Source organism: Eumetopias jubatus, unplaced genomic scaffold, assembly GCF_037043125.1.
Source record: "Eumetopias jubatus isolate StellerSeaLion01/CBP00866 unplaced genomic scaffold, mEumJub1_p1.0 scaffold_172, whole genome shotgun sequence".
In the NCBI taxonomy this organism is placed as follows: domain Eukaryota; kingdom Metazoa; phylum Chordata; class Mammalia; order Carnivora; family Otariidae; genus Eumetopias; species Eumetopias jubatus.
In genome coordinates, this window is record NW_028274978.1 from 142,952 (window position 1) to 160,283 (window position 17,332).

The window sequence follows — 17,332 nt, forward strand, 5'->3', positions numbered from 1 at the left end:
GAAAACATGGTCCAAGACCGTGGGGGCGCATATGAAATCCACTCTGGAGGAAACGTGTGGAGACCCGGTCGGGGACTAGGCCTGGATCTATGTGCATGCTTCCCCCAACTGAGACGGGGGGAGGGGGAGTACAAGGAGCCCCTGCTTGTCAGTGATGCCTGGATAGACTGGCTTGCATTGGTGCCAGACCAACGGCCCCAAGCCTACTTTGCTGGCTCAAAACCACTCGTGGGCATTCTCTCACCACATTTGTGGGCCAGCTCTGGGGACGTGATGGCCCGGCTTGATATTCTGCTCACGGTCTCACCCGGCTGGCCCGGAGCGGGGAAGTCGAGAGTGGATGCGTTCTCCTCTGCAGGCCAGATGACCCGGGAACCCCTTCCTGGGGCATTCATGCTGTTGGCAGAATGCAACACAAGATGCTCCATCTCTGGTGGTGAAGGCGTTCGTGCTGCCTGTCACCTGGGTGCCATGTTCAGCTCCTTGCCGCCTGACCTTGGCCTTCCAAAGAGTGAGCACTGAGGTCACCGACCCAGCAGACTGCATCCACCTGCCACCCTCTCCACAGTGTTCGCCCAGACTTCCTCTTCAGGGAGGGGCATCTGGATCCCCTTTGCTGTATGCCTCCAGGAAAAGCATATGTTTTCTGTCATCCGGTTTGGTTTAGTTGATCTTATTTGTTCTAAAAAAAAGTTTTTTCTTTGCAATGTCCCATCTTTACAGCTAACTGTATTCATGATTTCTTCATTTACCGCGACTCCTTTATTTTTTTAATTTTAATTTCAATTGCAGTTAATTTAATATATTGTGCCATATTACTTGTCTGTGTTTATAATCATTTTTCAGTTTCAAACAAGTACTTTGTCTCTATATAGCTGCTCTATGTTTAATTCCTATAATCTTTTTAATCCAAGCCACCATCTCATGATGTTAAGACAGTTTTAATAACTAAGATTGTATTTCTTGTTTGTGGTTTGCCTTTTTCCCCTTTGTTAACTTGTTTAGTTACATATGGAAAAATCCAAAGGAAAACTCCTTCTTTCATGTTTATTTTTATATAATTAAGGGTTTTATGTACATTGTGTATTAATTTTTTTATGTTTTACTAACTACTTCAAGCTTTATAATTGTCTTATTCTCTTTAACAACTGAAATAGAATAAGTTTAGGCGTATATGTTTTTGATAGAACACATGAGCGCTCTGAAGTTTTATGAGGTGTGATTATGTATTTGTCAACTTTTCAATGTGATTTATTTTTTTATATTATCTTATTAACTATTATCACAAGTCATGGTGGAAGGTTTTACATTTTTGAAATTTTAATTGTTAAAATATTTTTTTTTACAATGTTAAAAGACTGTCATTTTAATGGATAGAATTGATGCTTTTCTAAGGAATAACTGCAGAGAAGTTAGGGTCTTAATACAACTGTTTTGTTTTAATTGGAAGTTCTGATCTCTTTTTTTTTTTTTTTTATCACAGTGTGACCAGATTGGTACTGGTCATTATAACCACTGGTTTACAATAGACTCTGCATTACAAGAATCATTAATGATGAAAGTGGTAGTGTTGCCTGTTTATGAAGACTAGATGACTTTGGCTTTTCCACCCAAGGCATGAGTGCCTGGTTTAGGGGATGACCTGTTTTGGCTGATGTGGAAAATATCCAGGAATAGTGTGGGCTGACAATGGTAGCAAGTGCCTTTAGACTGGTAAAGCCTATCTGTCTCCAGCTGCCATTTCCAGACACTGGTCTGCACATAACAGCACTGCCAGGAGTCACAGGTTCCTGTGAAGGCAATGGTAGAATTTTGATTAAAGCCACTGTCTTAAATTCTTACTTATTATTAGACTTTGTTAGTTGGAAAAGAGAAAAACTATTCAGAAAATAAAGAGGTCTCAAATAGCTAGCAGCCAATCAATATAATTACCAAATAGATTCTTCTCATAGGAAACTACTGATAATGCCATTGACCGTTAGTCCATAAAGATGGCATTTATAAAGGCAAATTAAGGTTTCAGATATGATGAAATTTAGAAGCCATGTATTAGAATATACAGAATTATATGAAATTCCTAATTTCTATGGACACCACCAAAACAGCATTTCAGTGTGGATAGTTAAGAATAACAAGTGTCAGATAAACCAGAGATTAATAGCATACATTTTTGAGGAAGTTTGTTCTGTAAGTAATTTTGTTTATTCCCACTGAACAAAAACCCAATTTCTTATATTTATAACTTACTAATTGCATGGTCTACATTTTTATATGTAGAAAAATTTATAGTTTCTATGAATTAGAATTAAAAAATGAACAGGAACTGTTTACCACATTCGTATCAGAGCCTTTCTCCTGAGTAATGAAGCAGATAATAGAACTGCCAATGTCAGGGTGGAGGTGGGCACAGCCTGAAGCTCCCATCACCTGCATCTGTAACATTTCTGGATTCTCATCTGTTTCTCCTAGAAAAACAGGTATAAAATAAGAAGTCCAAGAGATATAGCCTGCATTGTAACACTAACTAATGAGATGATATCATCATCACTTTAAATTATCTCTAAGTTTTAATGCCAAAAAACTTCATTTATTTTGTTATCACCTTCTTACTGCACATATTTATCCATTCTAATAATTTTCTTCACGTTTTAAATGCCATTCCAAATAATTTGCAATTTTATTTTCATTTGTAAAATATATTTCAAGTCATATCTAACTTCATTTTCTTAAGTATAAGTAAAAACAATGACCTATGTTTTTCATTATTATAAAGTTAGCACATTTAGGAAGCAGTCCATGTCTACTTTATTTACTAAACTTGACTGTACACAGAAAGATCTACCTTGTATCATTTTGCACATTTGAAATCTTATGTAGTCATTATCAAAACTATCATTTTATAAAACCAAAACAAATCCCAGAGAATATCTCTTATTTTGATCAAAACCCAGACACTGAAAATAGAAGAATCACAGGATGATGGAATCCCTGGTTACACAGCCACATTTTCTTTTTACATTTCGGATCATGTTGTTAATCTAGTATTTACTAATGATTTCTTAGGGTCTCCTTGGATAGTAAGTAGCATGCAATTATAAAACTCCTGAAACCCTTGACTAAATTTTTTCACTGTTAATATAAGTCGATAGTTAAATACAAATTTTTCATGTTCCCATTAAAAATTAGTTGAGTTATGAAAAAAAATTAAAATTAATAATGGAGACAATATTGGCTAGAATTCTTACCTGAATTTTAACATCAAACAAATGGATCCCCCATCTCACATATTTTAGAACCACTGTCCTAATAAGCAAATTAACTACTGACCTGGTTTGAGAACTCTTGGCCCAGAAAGCCGGCATTCTGAGCTACTGAGGTTCTTCAGATGTCCCAATGGTGCTAAGAGCTGAATGGGAGTCTGGACCTCTTGAAGGAGCAGCAGTGCTAGATCATTTCTTGCTGCCCCACTCACCAACCGAAATCTCTCATGCAGTAGAATGTTAGACACCTTAATAACTCTCAGAGGTGCTCCAGGGTGCTTCAGGCCTAGTATTACAGCAGTGTCTTCAGGATTCCTAAGTGTGTAGTTAGAGACTAATTAGAATATATTCACTAGGATATATGAGGCCTTAACAGCCATCAGTATTAGGCTTTGTAATGTATTCCATTAGCTATGATGTATAAAGTTCCTACTTTACCTGTAGGGAAATCAGAACACTATGAAAACTCAAAATTCATACACAGTGGAACTAGGGAGGTATTAACTAAAGGAAATATCAATCAAACACGCTGAGGCAAATTTCTTGCCTAGCCTGATGCAAAGATTCTATAGAGATAAGAGATACTGTTCAGGCATAATATGAAGTGAATTAATTCAAAGAAGACTTCAACAAACTAATTTGAAAATACTTTAGCACAGTGTATTATATGAAGCAGGATGCAAACTTACATGTTCCTGACACAGTGGGCAGCAGTGAGAACCCAAGAGCTGCTAACAAGGGAACCACTGCAAATTTGACTGCCACAGCTGATGATCATGGCTTGCCAAGGCATGGCATATCGTAGAGAAATTCGATCTGCTAAAGCTGAGAATAAAAGTAAATTCAGTAGAATCGTCATCTGTAGCCCATCTTTAAAGTTTTTCATCCTTCCTATCCCTTCTAAACTTATCACGGTTACTAAAATTGACTTGCAAACACACAGTCTGTATTGTTACATATATGCTATTTCCCTAAAAGGAATAATTGCCTTATTGTTATGTTTCCAGATCAATCATTTCTTTATGGTCCAGTTTAATTACCTTTCATTTGTCAAACTATTGGGAACTATTATAGGTCTCTTCCCAAGGGGAATTCTTTTTCAGCTGTTAGTTTGCTTAGTTAGGAGTCATTAATATAGTAAGCAATAAAAAAAGAAGCAAAATTTTATTTGACCATTTATTGGAGAAATAAATTTAAAAATTTCAGTGGAACAGAAGGAACTGAGCTTAATTACTTTTTAAATATTCAGTGACACTTAGGAGGGGATGATGGTGGTATAGCAGGAAGACACTATAGTCACCCCATGCAATGAACACAACTATATAACCATCAAATTATCTGAAATGCAACATAATTTGATCTGAAGACTGAGAGAACATACATGTTCAGCTAAAGAGACAGAAGCAGCCATATCAAAGAAGGCAGGAAGTGTGGAGATGTTGTTTGGGAGAGAAATGGCTCATGGCCACTGCAGTGGGTAGGGAGCAATGATGTAGAAGAAGGGTGACAGACAGACTAGCACACATAGCAGTGCACAAGGATAACAAACCCCATAGGAATTAGCTTGGAAAGTGAAAGGGGCTGAATTTTGTAGTTTTAAAGGTCAGTAGGCTTGGCTCTGGGAGAGCCCAGAGGCCTTGAGGCTGCTCCTAGAGAAAAGACAGGTAAACAGCCTGGGAACATACAGTGTGGAAACAGCAATCTGAAGAGCACCTGGGCCACACAGCAGAGAGGCTTCAGTTCAGAGAATGTCCCAGAGGCAGTGTTCATAGACAGACCGTCTCCAGGAACAAAGGATCTAGAAAGTACCATTTATGTCCCCTGCCCCTCAGAATAAACACAGGGCCACCTGCGGTAACCAGTGCAGCATGGTTGCTTGCTACACAACTTTTTTACACCATGTTCCACCCCTTTGTGCCCTGGCAAGACTGCCCTTCTCAGTCAAATTTGCCTCAGTCTCAGTGTGGTGGATTTTTCACCAGGGTGGCCTTCCCATAACCCTAGTACAAACTCCTGCCTATGTCACATCTCCCAACCTGAGAGTTTTGTGAAGCCTTGCGTCCAGAGGCAGTGGTAACACATCTCATTTCACAAGCAGTCCAGAACACACCTAGTTAAAACCAACCACATTCAGGCCAGAGTTTAAACACTACCCAGAGCAGGTGAAGAGAGCCACTGTAAAAGACTGGCTGAAATGATAAAGTGGCCAGAATGAAACAAAAGAACAAAGGCAGCACACACTGGAAGCATGCCTGGAAGTGGCAGCATTTGGGGAACAGTAACACGATACAGCAGGTCACTACAGGACCTCTTCTTCCTAAGACCATTACTGTCCAAAGAGGAATTGTAGCTAACCTCCCTAACACAGAGAAATAGGCATGGAGACTTAGACAAAATAAAAAGATGGAGAAATCTGTCTTAAATGAAAGACCAAGATAAGGCCAAGGCCAGATGTCTAAGCAAAACTGCTATAAGTGGCATGCTTGATAGAGGATTCAAAATAATGGTCATAAGGATACTCACTGGATTGAGAAAAGACTGGAAGGCATCAGTGAGACTACTAACACAAAAAATAACATAGGAGATAAAGGGCTTAATAAATGAAATGAGAAACATTCTTGATGGCATGAAGAATAGAAGAAATGAGGAACAAATTAATGATCTAGGAGACAGAATAATGGAAAGTAATCAAGCTGAACAAAAGAGAGAAGAGAGAAGTACACAAAATGAGAATAAACTCAGTGACTCCATCAAATGTAATAACATTCATTTCATAGGAGCCAAGAAGTAGAGAGAAAAGGGGGCACAGAAATTATTTAAAGAGATAGTAACTGAAACTCCCCTAATCTGGAGAAGGAAACATATCCAGATGCACGAAGCACAGAAACCCCTCCACAAAATCAACAAAAGTAGACCCACACCAAGATTTAAACTTACACCAAGTAATTAATTTAATTTAATTCCACCAAGTAATTAAACTAGCAAAATACAGTGACAAGACAAAATTTTGAAAGCAGCAAAACAAAAGAAGGCAGTTACATACAAGGAAAATGCATAAGGATAAGAGTGGATTTTCAGCAGGAAGGAGTGGCATGATATTTTTAAAGTGCTAAATGCGGAAAATCTGCAGCCAAGAATACTCTATCTAGCAAGGCTATCCTTCAGAACAGAAGGAAAGATAGTTTTCCAGGCAAAAGACAACTAAAGAAGTTGGTGACCAGTAAACCAGTTCTGCAAGAAATATTAAAAGGGGACTCTTTGAGTGGAAACAGGAGACCAAAAGTTATAGTAGGAAGGTAGGAAACATATGAGGAGTAAAAATTAACACTTCTATAAAATGTCATGCAAGGAACTCAGAAAATAAAAGGATTTAAAATATGACAGCATACGGGGACTGGGTGGCTCATTTGGTTAAGCCCCTTGATTTTGGTCTGGTTTATGATCTCAGGGTTTTGAGTTTGAGCCCAAGTCCAGCTCCATGTTGGTCATAGAGTCTGTTTAAGATTCTCTCTCTCCCTTTCCCCCATCCCTCCCCTCCCCTCTTGCTCACGCTTTCTCAAAAAATAAACAAATAGATAAATAAAGAGATAAATAACAGCAGATATTAAAATGAGAGGCGGAAAGGAGTAAAGAATGGTTTCAAGCTTAAATGACCATAAACTTAATATAGACTGCTACATGTAGAAGATATTATATACAAACCTAATGGTAACTACAAATCAAAGACACTAATAAATATGCAAAGAATAAAGAAAAAATAACCAGGTATATCACTAAAGAAAATCAGCAAACCATTAAAGAAAGACAAGAATGTATCAAAGAAAATCTTCATAAACAACCACAAAGCAAATACATTGATATGTATTTAACAATAATTATGTTGAATGTAAATGGAGTGAATATTCCAATCAGAAGACAAAGAGTGACACAATGGATGTGTCCATCCATGGGGAAGACCCATCTGTATGCTGTCTATAATAGACTCATTTGAGACCTAAAGACACCTGCAGATTGAAATGAGGGGATGGAAAAACATTTATCATGCAAATGGCTATAAAAAGAAAGCCGAAGTGGCAATACTTTTATTGTACAAACTAGACTTTAGATTTTTAAAAAAATTTTTATTTGACAGAGAGAGAGAGAGAGAGCACAAGCAGGGGGAGTGGCAGGCAGAGGCAGAGGGAGAAGCAGGCTCCCCACGGAGGAGGGGGAGCCCAATGTGGGACTCCATCCCAGGATCCTGGATCCCAGGATCATGACCTGAGCCGAAGGCAGTCGCCCAACCAACTGAGCCACCCAGGCACCCCAAACTGGACTTTTAAACAAAGACTATTAACAAAAGACAAAGAAGGGCACTATATAATCATAAAAGGGACAATCCAACAAGAAGATCTAAAACTTGTAAATATTTCTACACCCAACATGGGAGAACCCAAATACATAAAGCAGTTAATAACATTAAGGAACTCATTGATAATAATGAAATAATAGTAGTGGACTTTAACACCACACTTACATCAATGGACAGATCATCCAAACAGAAAATCAACAAGGAAACAGGGCTTTAAATGACATAATGGACCAGATAAACTTAACATATATAATCATGACATTCCAACCTAAAAGAGCAAAGGACACATTCTTTTCAAGTGCATTTGGGTCATTCTCCAGAATAGATCACATGTAAGCCCACAAAACAGGCCTCAAGAAATTCAAGATGGAAGTCATACCATGCATCTTTTCTGACCACAATGCTATAAAATGAGAAATTAACCACAAGAAAAAAAAATCTGGAAAGACCACAAATACATGGAAGTTAAACTAAATATAAGTAATGAATAAGTGAACCAGGAAATCAGAGAAGGAATAAAAAAGTACATGGAAATAAATGAAAATGAAAACACAACAGTCCAAAACTGTTGAGTTTCATCAAAAGTGGTCCTAAGAGGGAAGTACATAGCAATACATACCTAGTTCAACCAGCAAGAAAAGTCTCAAATAAGCTCACCTTACACCTAAAGGAGCTAGCGAAAGAACAATAAACAAAGCCTAAAACCAGGAGAAGGAAGGAAATTATAAACATGAAAACAGAAATAAATGATATAGAAACTAAAAACAACAACAGAACAGATCAATGAAACCAAGAGCTGGTTCTTGGAAAAATACTAATAAAATTGATAAGCCTCCAGGCAGATTTATCAAGAAGCAAAGAGGAAGGACTAAAATAAATAAAATTACAAATGAGAGAGAAATAACAACCAACACCACAAAAATACAAACAGATATACAGATAATTATAAGAAAATATGAGAAACTATATGCCAACAAACTGGACAACTTGGAAGCAATTGGTAAATTCCTAGAAAAAGGAATAGAAAATTTGAAAAGATTGATTACCAACCTATAAATTGAATCAGTAATAATAATGATAAAAAAAACTCCCAACAAACAAAAGTCCAGGATGAGATGGCTCCCCAGATGAATTCTACCAAACATTCAGAGTTAATACCTATTCTCAAACTATTCCTAAATACAGAAAAGGAAGGATCACTTCCAAATCCATTCTATGAGGAGAGAATTACTCTAAAATCAAAACCAGAGAAACGCTCCACTAAAAAAGACAATAGGCCAATATCTGATGAACACGGATGGAAAAATTCCTGAGAAAATACTAGCAAATCAAATAGAACAATACATTAAATAAATCATTCACCCACTCAAATCGGATTTATTTCTGAGTGGTAGGTGGTTCAGTTATCACAAATCAATGTGATATACCATCAATAAAAGGATAAAACCATATGATTATTTCAAGAGACACAGAAAAAGCATTTGACAAAGTACAAATATCCATTCATGATAAAGATCCTCACCAAGGTAGATTTAGAAGGAACATACTGCAACATAATAAAGGCCATATATGAAAACCCCAGACACCATCAACCACAATGGCAAAAAACAGAGCTCTTTCCCTATTTAGGAAAAAAAAAATGATGTCCACTCTCACCACTGTTATTAATCATAGTATTAGAAGTCCTAGCCTCGGCAATCAGATAAGCACTAGAATCAAAGGCATCCAGTCAGCAAGAAAGAAGCAAAACTTTCACTACCTGCAGATGACGTGACACTATATACAGAAAACTGACATGACTCCAACAAAAATTCAGGTAGAACTGATAAAGTCAAGTCTCAGGATACAAAGTAAATGTGCAGAAATCTGTTACATTTCTATACACCAATTAATGAGCAGCAAAAAGAGAAATTAAGAAAGCAATCCCATTTACAGTTTTACCGAAAACAATAAGATATCTAGGAATAAATGTAACCAGAGGTTTGAAAGACCTGTACTCTGAACTGTAAAACACGGATGAAAGAATTTGTAGAGCACACAAAAAATGTTGAACATCCCACAGTCATGCACTGGAAGAAAAATTACTTGAAAAGGTCTCTAACCCACAGCAATCTACAAATTTAATGTAATCCTATCAAAACACCACCCGGGTTTTTCATAGAGCTAGAAAAATCCAAAAATTTGTTTGGAACCACAGAAGAACTTTGTTTTTAAATTATTTTACGTATATATTTTTATTATTATGTTCAGTTAGCGAACATATACAGAAGAACTTTAATTGTCAAAGCAATGTTGAAAAAGAAAAGTTAAGCTGGAAGCAGTACATCTAGTCTTCAAGTTATATTACAAAGCTGTAGTGATCAATACAGTGTGGTACTGGTACAGAATATACAGATACATAACACACAAAAATAGATCAATGAAACAGAATAGAAAATCCAGAAATAATTTTGTGGTCAACTAATCTTTGACAAAGCAGAAAAGAATATCCAATGGCAAAAAGACAGTCTCTTCAACAAATGGTGTTGGGAAAACTGGACAGTCACATGCAGAAGAATGAAACTGGACCACTTTCTTACAGCATACACAAAAATAAACTCAAAATGGATTAAATGTGAAAGCTGAAACCATTAAAATCCTAGAAGAGAGCACCTATAGTAACTTCTCTTGACATCAGCCACAGCAACTTCTTACTAGACACATCTCCTGAGGCAAAGGAAACAAAAGCAAAATTTAACTATTGGGACTTCATCGGGATAAAAAGCTTCTGTACAGAAAAGGAAACAATCAACAAAACTAAAGGCAGCCTGCAGAATGGGGAAAGATATTTGTAAACAATATATCTGATAAAAGGCTAGTATCGAAAATATAAAAAGCATTTGTTAAACTTAACACCCAAAAGCCCAAACCCCAGTTAGGAAATTTTCAGAAGATATGAACAGATATTCCTGCAAAGAAGACATCCAAATGGCCAACAGACACATGAAAAGATGCTCAACATCACTCATCATCAAGGAACGACAAATCAAAACCACCATGAGTTATCACCCCACACTAGTCAGAATGGCTAAAATTAAAAAAAAAAAAGAAGAAACAACAGATGTTGGCAAGGATGCAGAGAGGAACCCTCTTGCACTGTTGGTGGGAATGAAAACTGGTGCAGCCACTCTGGAGAACAGTATGGAGGTTCCTCAAGACATTAAAATAAAACTGCACTATGACCCAGCAATTGCAGTACCAGGTATTGACCCTCAGAATAAACAATAACGATTCAGAGGGGTACATGCTCCCTGATGTTTATAGTAGCAATGTCCACAATAGCCAATATATGGAAGCAGCCCATCGACAGATGAATGGATAAAGAAATGTGGTACATATATACTTTGGAATATTACTCAGTCATCAGAAAGGAATGAAATCTTGCCATTTGCAATGACAAGGATGGAACTAGAAGGTATTATTCTAAGCAAAATATGTCATTCAGAGAAAGACAAATACCATATAATTCACTCACATTTGAAATTAAAAAAAAAAAAAAAGAGATGAGCAAAGGGGGAAAAAAAAGAGAGGCAAACCAAGAAACAGAAATTCTATTCTCAAGAAATTCTAGAGAACAAACTGATGGTTACCAAGGGGAACTCGGTGGAGGACGGGTGAAACAGGTGATGGGAATGAAGCAATGCACTTGTTGTGATGAGCACATGGTGTTGTATGGAAGTGCAGAATCGCTATATTGTACACCTGAAAGTCATATTACCATGTATGCTAACTGGAATTTAAATAACAACTTTAAAAAATTAAACCTTAGTGTGATGTGCAGTTGTTACTTTAAATATGATTTTCAGGTTTGCCACTTAGGAAAGTGAAGTTTAGAGTTTGTCATAAAAGTTTTGAGTTGAAGTAATACATATATAAATTGAAATATGGTAGAGATAAGAAGATAAGAAGTTCTTTGCTCAGATATTTCAAAGTCCTCATCACTTTGACAATTAACACAGTGTAATTCCCTGGATAGTCTAGATTCTGTCTTCACCTATTCTCTTCCCTTACTCTTTTTATACATCTTATCTCTACCATTATTTCAATTTATATATGTATTAACTACTATTACTTCAACTCAAAACTTTTGGGACAAACTCTAAAATTCACTTTCCTAAGTTGCAAACCTGAAAATCATATTTAAAGTAACAACTGCACATCACACTAAGGTTTAATTTTTTAAAGTTGTTATTTAAATTCCAGTTTGCATACATGGTGATATTACTTTCAGGTGTACAATATAGCGGTTCTACACTTCCATACAACACCATGTGCTCATCACAAGTGCTTTAGAGGGTAGGAATTGGGGGGATGGGTTATTAATACCCTGGTGGTGGGTATTAAGGAGAGCATAATGAAAGGAGCACTGGTTGTTATACACAAACAATGAATCATGGAACACTACTTCAAAAACTAATGATGTGATGTACAGTGATTGACATAACATAATGAAATAAATTTTTTTAAAAAAGCTTTAAAAAAGCACCCATTACTATGGATAGGACAGTATGAACATGATAAATAAGTTTAATTAGGTGAAAATATAATATGGAGAAATATGATTTGTTAGAAATAATTTTCTAAGGAAAGAAAAGTGAGGTTGTCATTGATGATAGTATGACAGATTTCATAATAGTAAGGAAAAGAAAGATGGTCACAATGTAACAGATTTCAGTAGAGCATATTAGAGAAATTTATATATATATTTCTACCAAGAAAGTATATTCTCAACTTAAAATTCTGACATAACTTTTGTTAAGATTCTGTGGTAGTAAAGACGTTCACGTGAGAAGAATAAAAAGTTTGAGTGTCTATGCTAACCTTGTTCCCTCTTTCTATACTGATAATGTGATTAAACCATTCTAGTTCCATGGGTATCACAGTAAATAAGAAAATTATTATAATCACGTCATCTGTATCAGAAAGAAATATTATGGCAGTTAAATAATACACCAAGGATGAAATACCTTTGGAAGTCATAAGGTTAATGATTCCTAATATTTGGTATTAAAAACTCATGCATTTCTCTGGGAAAAAACTCTCCCCCTCCTTTTCTATTTCCATTATCCTTTTCTCTTCATTTTTTTTTCATACCTCCCTGACTACCATTTTCTTGGGCCTTACTCTGAGGCTGTGGCAGAGAGATGAACTGTGGCCGAACAGAAGCAGGAGTGGCAGTAAAAGCTGAGTTGTTTGTAGAGGTAGAGACTGAAAGGGAGATGGAAGCAGAGGTAGTCATGGCCCCTTGCTGGGACCATGGTGCATGGCTGGGCCGTGTAACTCCCTGAAGCCAAAAAAGGAAAGGGCTCACTTGGCTGAAGACGTAGGGCTTTGTGCAATGTTCATCGAAGTAACTCAAAATTCCCACCTGCACCCATGTGTTCTTTTGTTGTAGATGGCATACCAGAGGTGCCCCTAAGTCACCCTGCAAGAAACAAAGAGCAAAATGTCCATGTGCACTTTAAAGGAGGCTAGGAAGTAACTTCTGGTTTTGAAGAAGTAACTTTTGCTTTCCACACCCCTCAGCTGTATCACCTTACAGCCAGTCTCGCCAAGAGCTTGCTTGGCTTCCACACAGAAAGTGAACTCATTCAGCTTGGGCCAAAACTGGGCACATGTGCTGACTTGCAGTATTTTTAGATGCCTTTTCTGCAGAATTCCAGGACTTCCTAGTGGAAAAGGGAGAACAGAGAGGATTTTAGTTTTACCCTAGTTAGAGGGAGAAATATGGCTGAAGGAAAAGATAATCACAAACCTTCTATTACATGAAAGCATACTACTCCTTCTTTTCAAATATATCATACTTATGCTCATGTAAATATGCTGCATTACTCACCTCTCATGAGGGACCAACTGGGTAGCCAGCAGTCATACAGCTGTATATTTTTCTCTTGCTCCAGGTTCTCCTCTAGACAGATAGGAAGCACCAAGGGTTGAAAATGTAGGGGCTGTTTCAGGAAGATCAGCCCAGGACCCAAAGGTCCCTTGGGACCTAGGTAGGGCATGGCACGGGGAATGCCTACAGTTTGAGCTTGAGCAGGCTCCTGAAGATCAGTAAGCCCAACTTGGACCAGGGCTAGTGCTTCTGAGTTTTTTTCTGGGAGGGAAATTTATCAAGCATTTTATTATTACATATTTCAATGTGGAAAAGAACTCTAGAGTTAACATGAATAAAATAAAGTCCAGGTGAGCATTAAAGTACTACCATTCCCTTCACTACTCCTGTCTTATTAGGAACACTATGTTTAGACACCTTCAGAAATGAGGAGGTAAGTTTTACAATGCAAACCATTTAATTGTTGAAAATTCCTAACTTGAATTATTAGGCATCCTAATATTTATCGTGAAAGTAAAATACACCAAATACACCAAATAGTGAAATACACCAAAAACTAATGATGTACTGTATGGTGACTAACATAACATAATAAAAAAAAACACTTATTGAAATACATTTTGAAAGTTAGGAGTTGAAATATTGTATAGTAATAATATAAATAACTTTGGACAGTTATTCCCTTTCTGGGGGCTTTGTTTTCCTTGTTTGTCCAAAGACTTACTTCACTATGCTAAAAGAAGAAATAAAACTATGCTCAAAAGGATATTTTTCAAAGAGTTATAATTCTTCTACAGATCCATATATTTAAGAGATAACATGGTTGAAGTCAGAAAGTGGAAAACTGTGAACCTTACTATTTAAACTTTCCATCATTTTATTATAGGTAAAATTATACAAAAATAGGGTATCTTTTAACAGTTCTATTGATTTGGATCCTGAAATTATCTCTGAAAAACAGGTAAAGCACCCATTTATGGATATTTGAGATATGACAAGATACAAGTAGAGATGCTTTCTCTTTAGTTAAGGGAATGTAACAGATGTGACTACTGCAAGAAGATACACAAAATTTGATTTCTGTAACAAAGAATATGCACCATCTTTAAAGAATCTTGAAATGACATACTCAGACTTACATGAAATTTGCACATCTAGCTGAGGTAAGGATCCACTGTTCATTCAATACAGAGCCAGCACAGAAATGGGAGAAAGAGAGTTGCACGGAAACCATCCAAGGAAATTCACCCATGTCTGCCTCCCAGCAGTTGGGACAGTGGGGCACAAGGCCAGGTGGTAATCCACACTCTGCAGAAGGAATCCATATTTTCAATAGGTGAAGGAAGTATTATTACCTCCTTTACCTGAACAGTTTGATTTCCTATTTTTTGACTTTATCAAAGTGCTTGTAAATTTTCAACTTTAGGAAAATGCTTGGAAATATAAATTTTAACCCTATATAGTTGGGTATGGGAATAGAGATTGTCTGAATACACCTCTCTGAAAATAACATATGTCTATTCACTCCTCAAATAGAAGAGTAAACCATTTCTAAGCACTAAAAGCATTTTTATAATATGCTCTGAAAGGAACTACACTTATAAAAAAACTGTTTCTAGCAAAATTGGTCTTCTCTGAATATGTACATATCTGTTAAGATTTTGTTATCCATTCCCCATTCTCTGATCTAAATAATGGTTTGAATTATGTCCTGCCCAAGTATGAGGGCATGACTTCTGACCTATAGAGAAACTCTTGTAATTAGGCTCTAACAAAGACCTTGGTGCTAAGGATAATAACTCAAATAGATGACTACCCTGAACTTGCCTGTGGCTTCATGAGAAATAACAGCTGTCTTGAAGAGCCAGAAAGCCTGGACACTCCCTTTCCAGGCCACACCTAGGTGACACTCAGCCAAAGAAACGTTGAGTTGTGAATACTTGAGAGGATCTTGTTCAGGCTGATGAGACTTGGTTCCAGATTGAGACCCAGGCATCAGAGAAGGTTCTTTTCTTAAAAGGGTGGCTGGAGCAGCAAGCAGATATGAAAAAGTATGAGAAAGAATGTTCTCTTCAGTAAATTTTAAGGAAGACAGTTCCTTGACAGAGCTATCAGAAGAGGAGGCTAAGGCAGGAGAACAGGAGAGAAGGCTGCTGGAGAAAGAATGGAGCAAGAAGGGAAAATATAGAATAAAGGCAATATACCAGAAGAAATGACCAAATAGGAATGGGGCAATGCACATGGTGATGGGAGAGAACAAGGAATAAGAAAGGAAAATGATGGAGAGAGGGGGCTAAGAGATGTAGATGTTACATCAGGGCTTCCATTTGTTTTTGTAATTTGGAATTTGACAACCTTCGGGTAATGAAGTCTTTCAGGAAGCCAAGTACTTGCAAGGGGAAGAAAAGAAAGGGAATGTTTGTGAGCTCACTCAAACGGAGAGAATTGATTTGATATTGGCTTTCTGTTGTACCTATCTCAGTTGACAAAGCTATAAAATACTGATGTGGGGAAGGAATTATTTCTATTGGTTAAAAAAGGTACATGTTTAGACCAGGAACTGAAATGGCTAGTTAAGGGAGTTGCTCTATCTGGCTCAACCTCAGAAGGAACAAATGATATAATTCTATCGGCTTATAATGCCTGTCAGGTCTGATTTCTACTTCAGTATGGATCCATGTTCTGACTTTGTCATGTTTATGAATAGCAAATGATGCAATCATACCAGTTTCAGGGTGGGCCCAGGATCTCACTGCTTGGGTTTCAGGATGGATCCAAGGGTGAAACATACCAACTTCAGGCTGCAACCCGGAGCTGAAGATCTGAGATTCGGAATTGGTCGATGGTCTGACTTTATTCATTGGAATGTAGAACCAAGATCTAAGTGCATCAGCATCTACCTTCATCCAGGGTCTGACTGTTTGGATTTCTGAGTAGGGTTGATTCACAGTACCTCTTTGCTGAATCCAGGGGTGATTTATACCGTCAGCCTGACTCCAGGGACTGACAGATTGGGAGTCAGATTTAATCCAGGGTTGAAATGTATCACTTTGAGTCTGTAACCAAGATGTAATTGTATCAAGTTCCAATGAAGTTGGAGGTTTTACTACTTTGCCCTCTGTCTGGGTCCAAATTTGGATTGTTTCAGTTTCAGGTTGAGTCCATGATCTAACTGTATTGGCTTCAGGCTGGTTCCAAGGTTTTATTGAATCCAGTTTAGTCTGGAACCAGTGTCTTATTACTGTACCAGCTTCTAACTGGGTCAGGGGGTATATTTCTATATTTTCAGACTGGGTCCGTGATCTAATTGTAGCAGTTTCAACCTGAATCCAGGGTTGCACTGTACTGATTTCAAGCTTGGTCCAGGATCTGACTGTACTAGTTTCATACTGAGTCCAAGAGCTACTTATACCATTTTGGGTCCCAGAAGATGTCATTTGAGATTCAAGATGGGACCAAGGCCTAACTGCATCATTTTGAGTCAGGTACCAAAATGTGCCTGTATTTCTTTCAGTCCAGATACTGACTGACTGAGACCCAGGCTTGGTCCAGGGTGTGACTGTACTGCTTTTAGACTGGATCCAGAGGTTGAATATACTAGCTTCACTGTGAATCCATGGTCGCAAGGCATCACCTCCAGAAAGGGTCCAGGTTCTTACTTTGTCTTTTTCAGACTTATTCCAGGGGTGGGATATACCAGTTTTTGTTGGAATCCATGGTATGACTGTAGGAGTTTCATGTTGGGCCAAGGGCTCAAATCTATCAGTTTCAAACTGGGTCAAAGTTCTCACTGTTTGAAGTTTTGAGCAGGCCGAGGTACTTACTCTTTCTGTTTCAGGTTTAAAC

The 17,332-nt window shown here is 37.4% G+C and overlaps 1 protein-coding gene across 1 annotated transcript; it reads right to left on the minus strand.

Moving 5' to 3' along the window:
- Positions 1 to 1,520: 1,520 nt before the first annotated feature.
- LOC148161539 (polyserase-2-like) lies at positions 1,521 to 16,965 on the minus strand. Its single transcript, XM_088020804.1, has 9 exons — positions 15,314 to 16,965; positions 14,612 to 14,794; positions 13,487 to 13,747; positions 13,186 to 13,319; positions 12,775 to 13,075; positions 3,950 to 4,085; positions 3,328 to 3,575; positions 2,332 to 2,465; positions 1,521 to 1,790 (listed from the first exon to the last, which is right to left on the minus strand). The coding sequence occupies exons 3-9, from the start codon at positions 13,653 to 13,655 to the stop codon at positions 1,521 to 1,523; spliced, it is 1,392 nt and encodes a 463-aa protein (XP_087876930.1). The 5' UTR covers positions 13,656 to 13,747; positions 14,612 to 14,794; positions 15,314 to 16,965.
- Between the last annotated feature and the right edge of the window lie 367 nt (positions 16,966 to 17,332).

Excerpts from the sequence above, each read along its gene's own strand:
- LOC148161539 (XM_088020804.1), bottom strand. The coding sequence starts at position 13,655 with ATGCCCTACCTAGGTCCCAAGGGACCTTTGGGTCCTGGGCTGATCTTC. Across the intron at positions 13,076-13,185 it reads TTGGCGAGACTGGCTGTAAG|GGTGACTTAGGGGCACCTCT; the intron begins GTGATACAGCTG and ends TGTTTCTTGCAG. Across the intron at positions 4,086-12,774 it reads CTCTCTGCCACAGCCTCAGA|CTTTAGCAGATCGAATTTCT; the intron begins GTAAGGCCCAAG and ends TTTTATTCTCAG.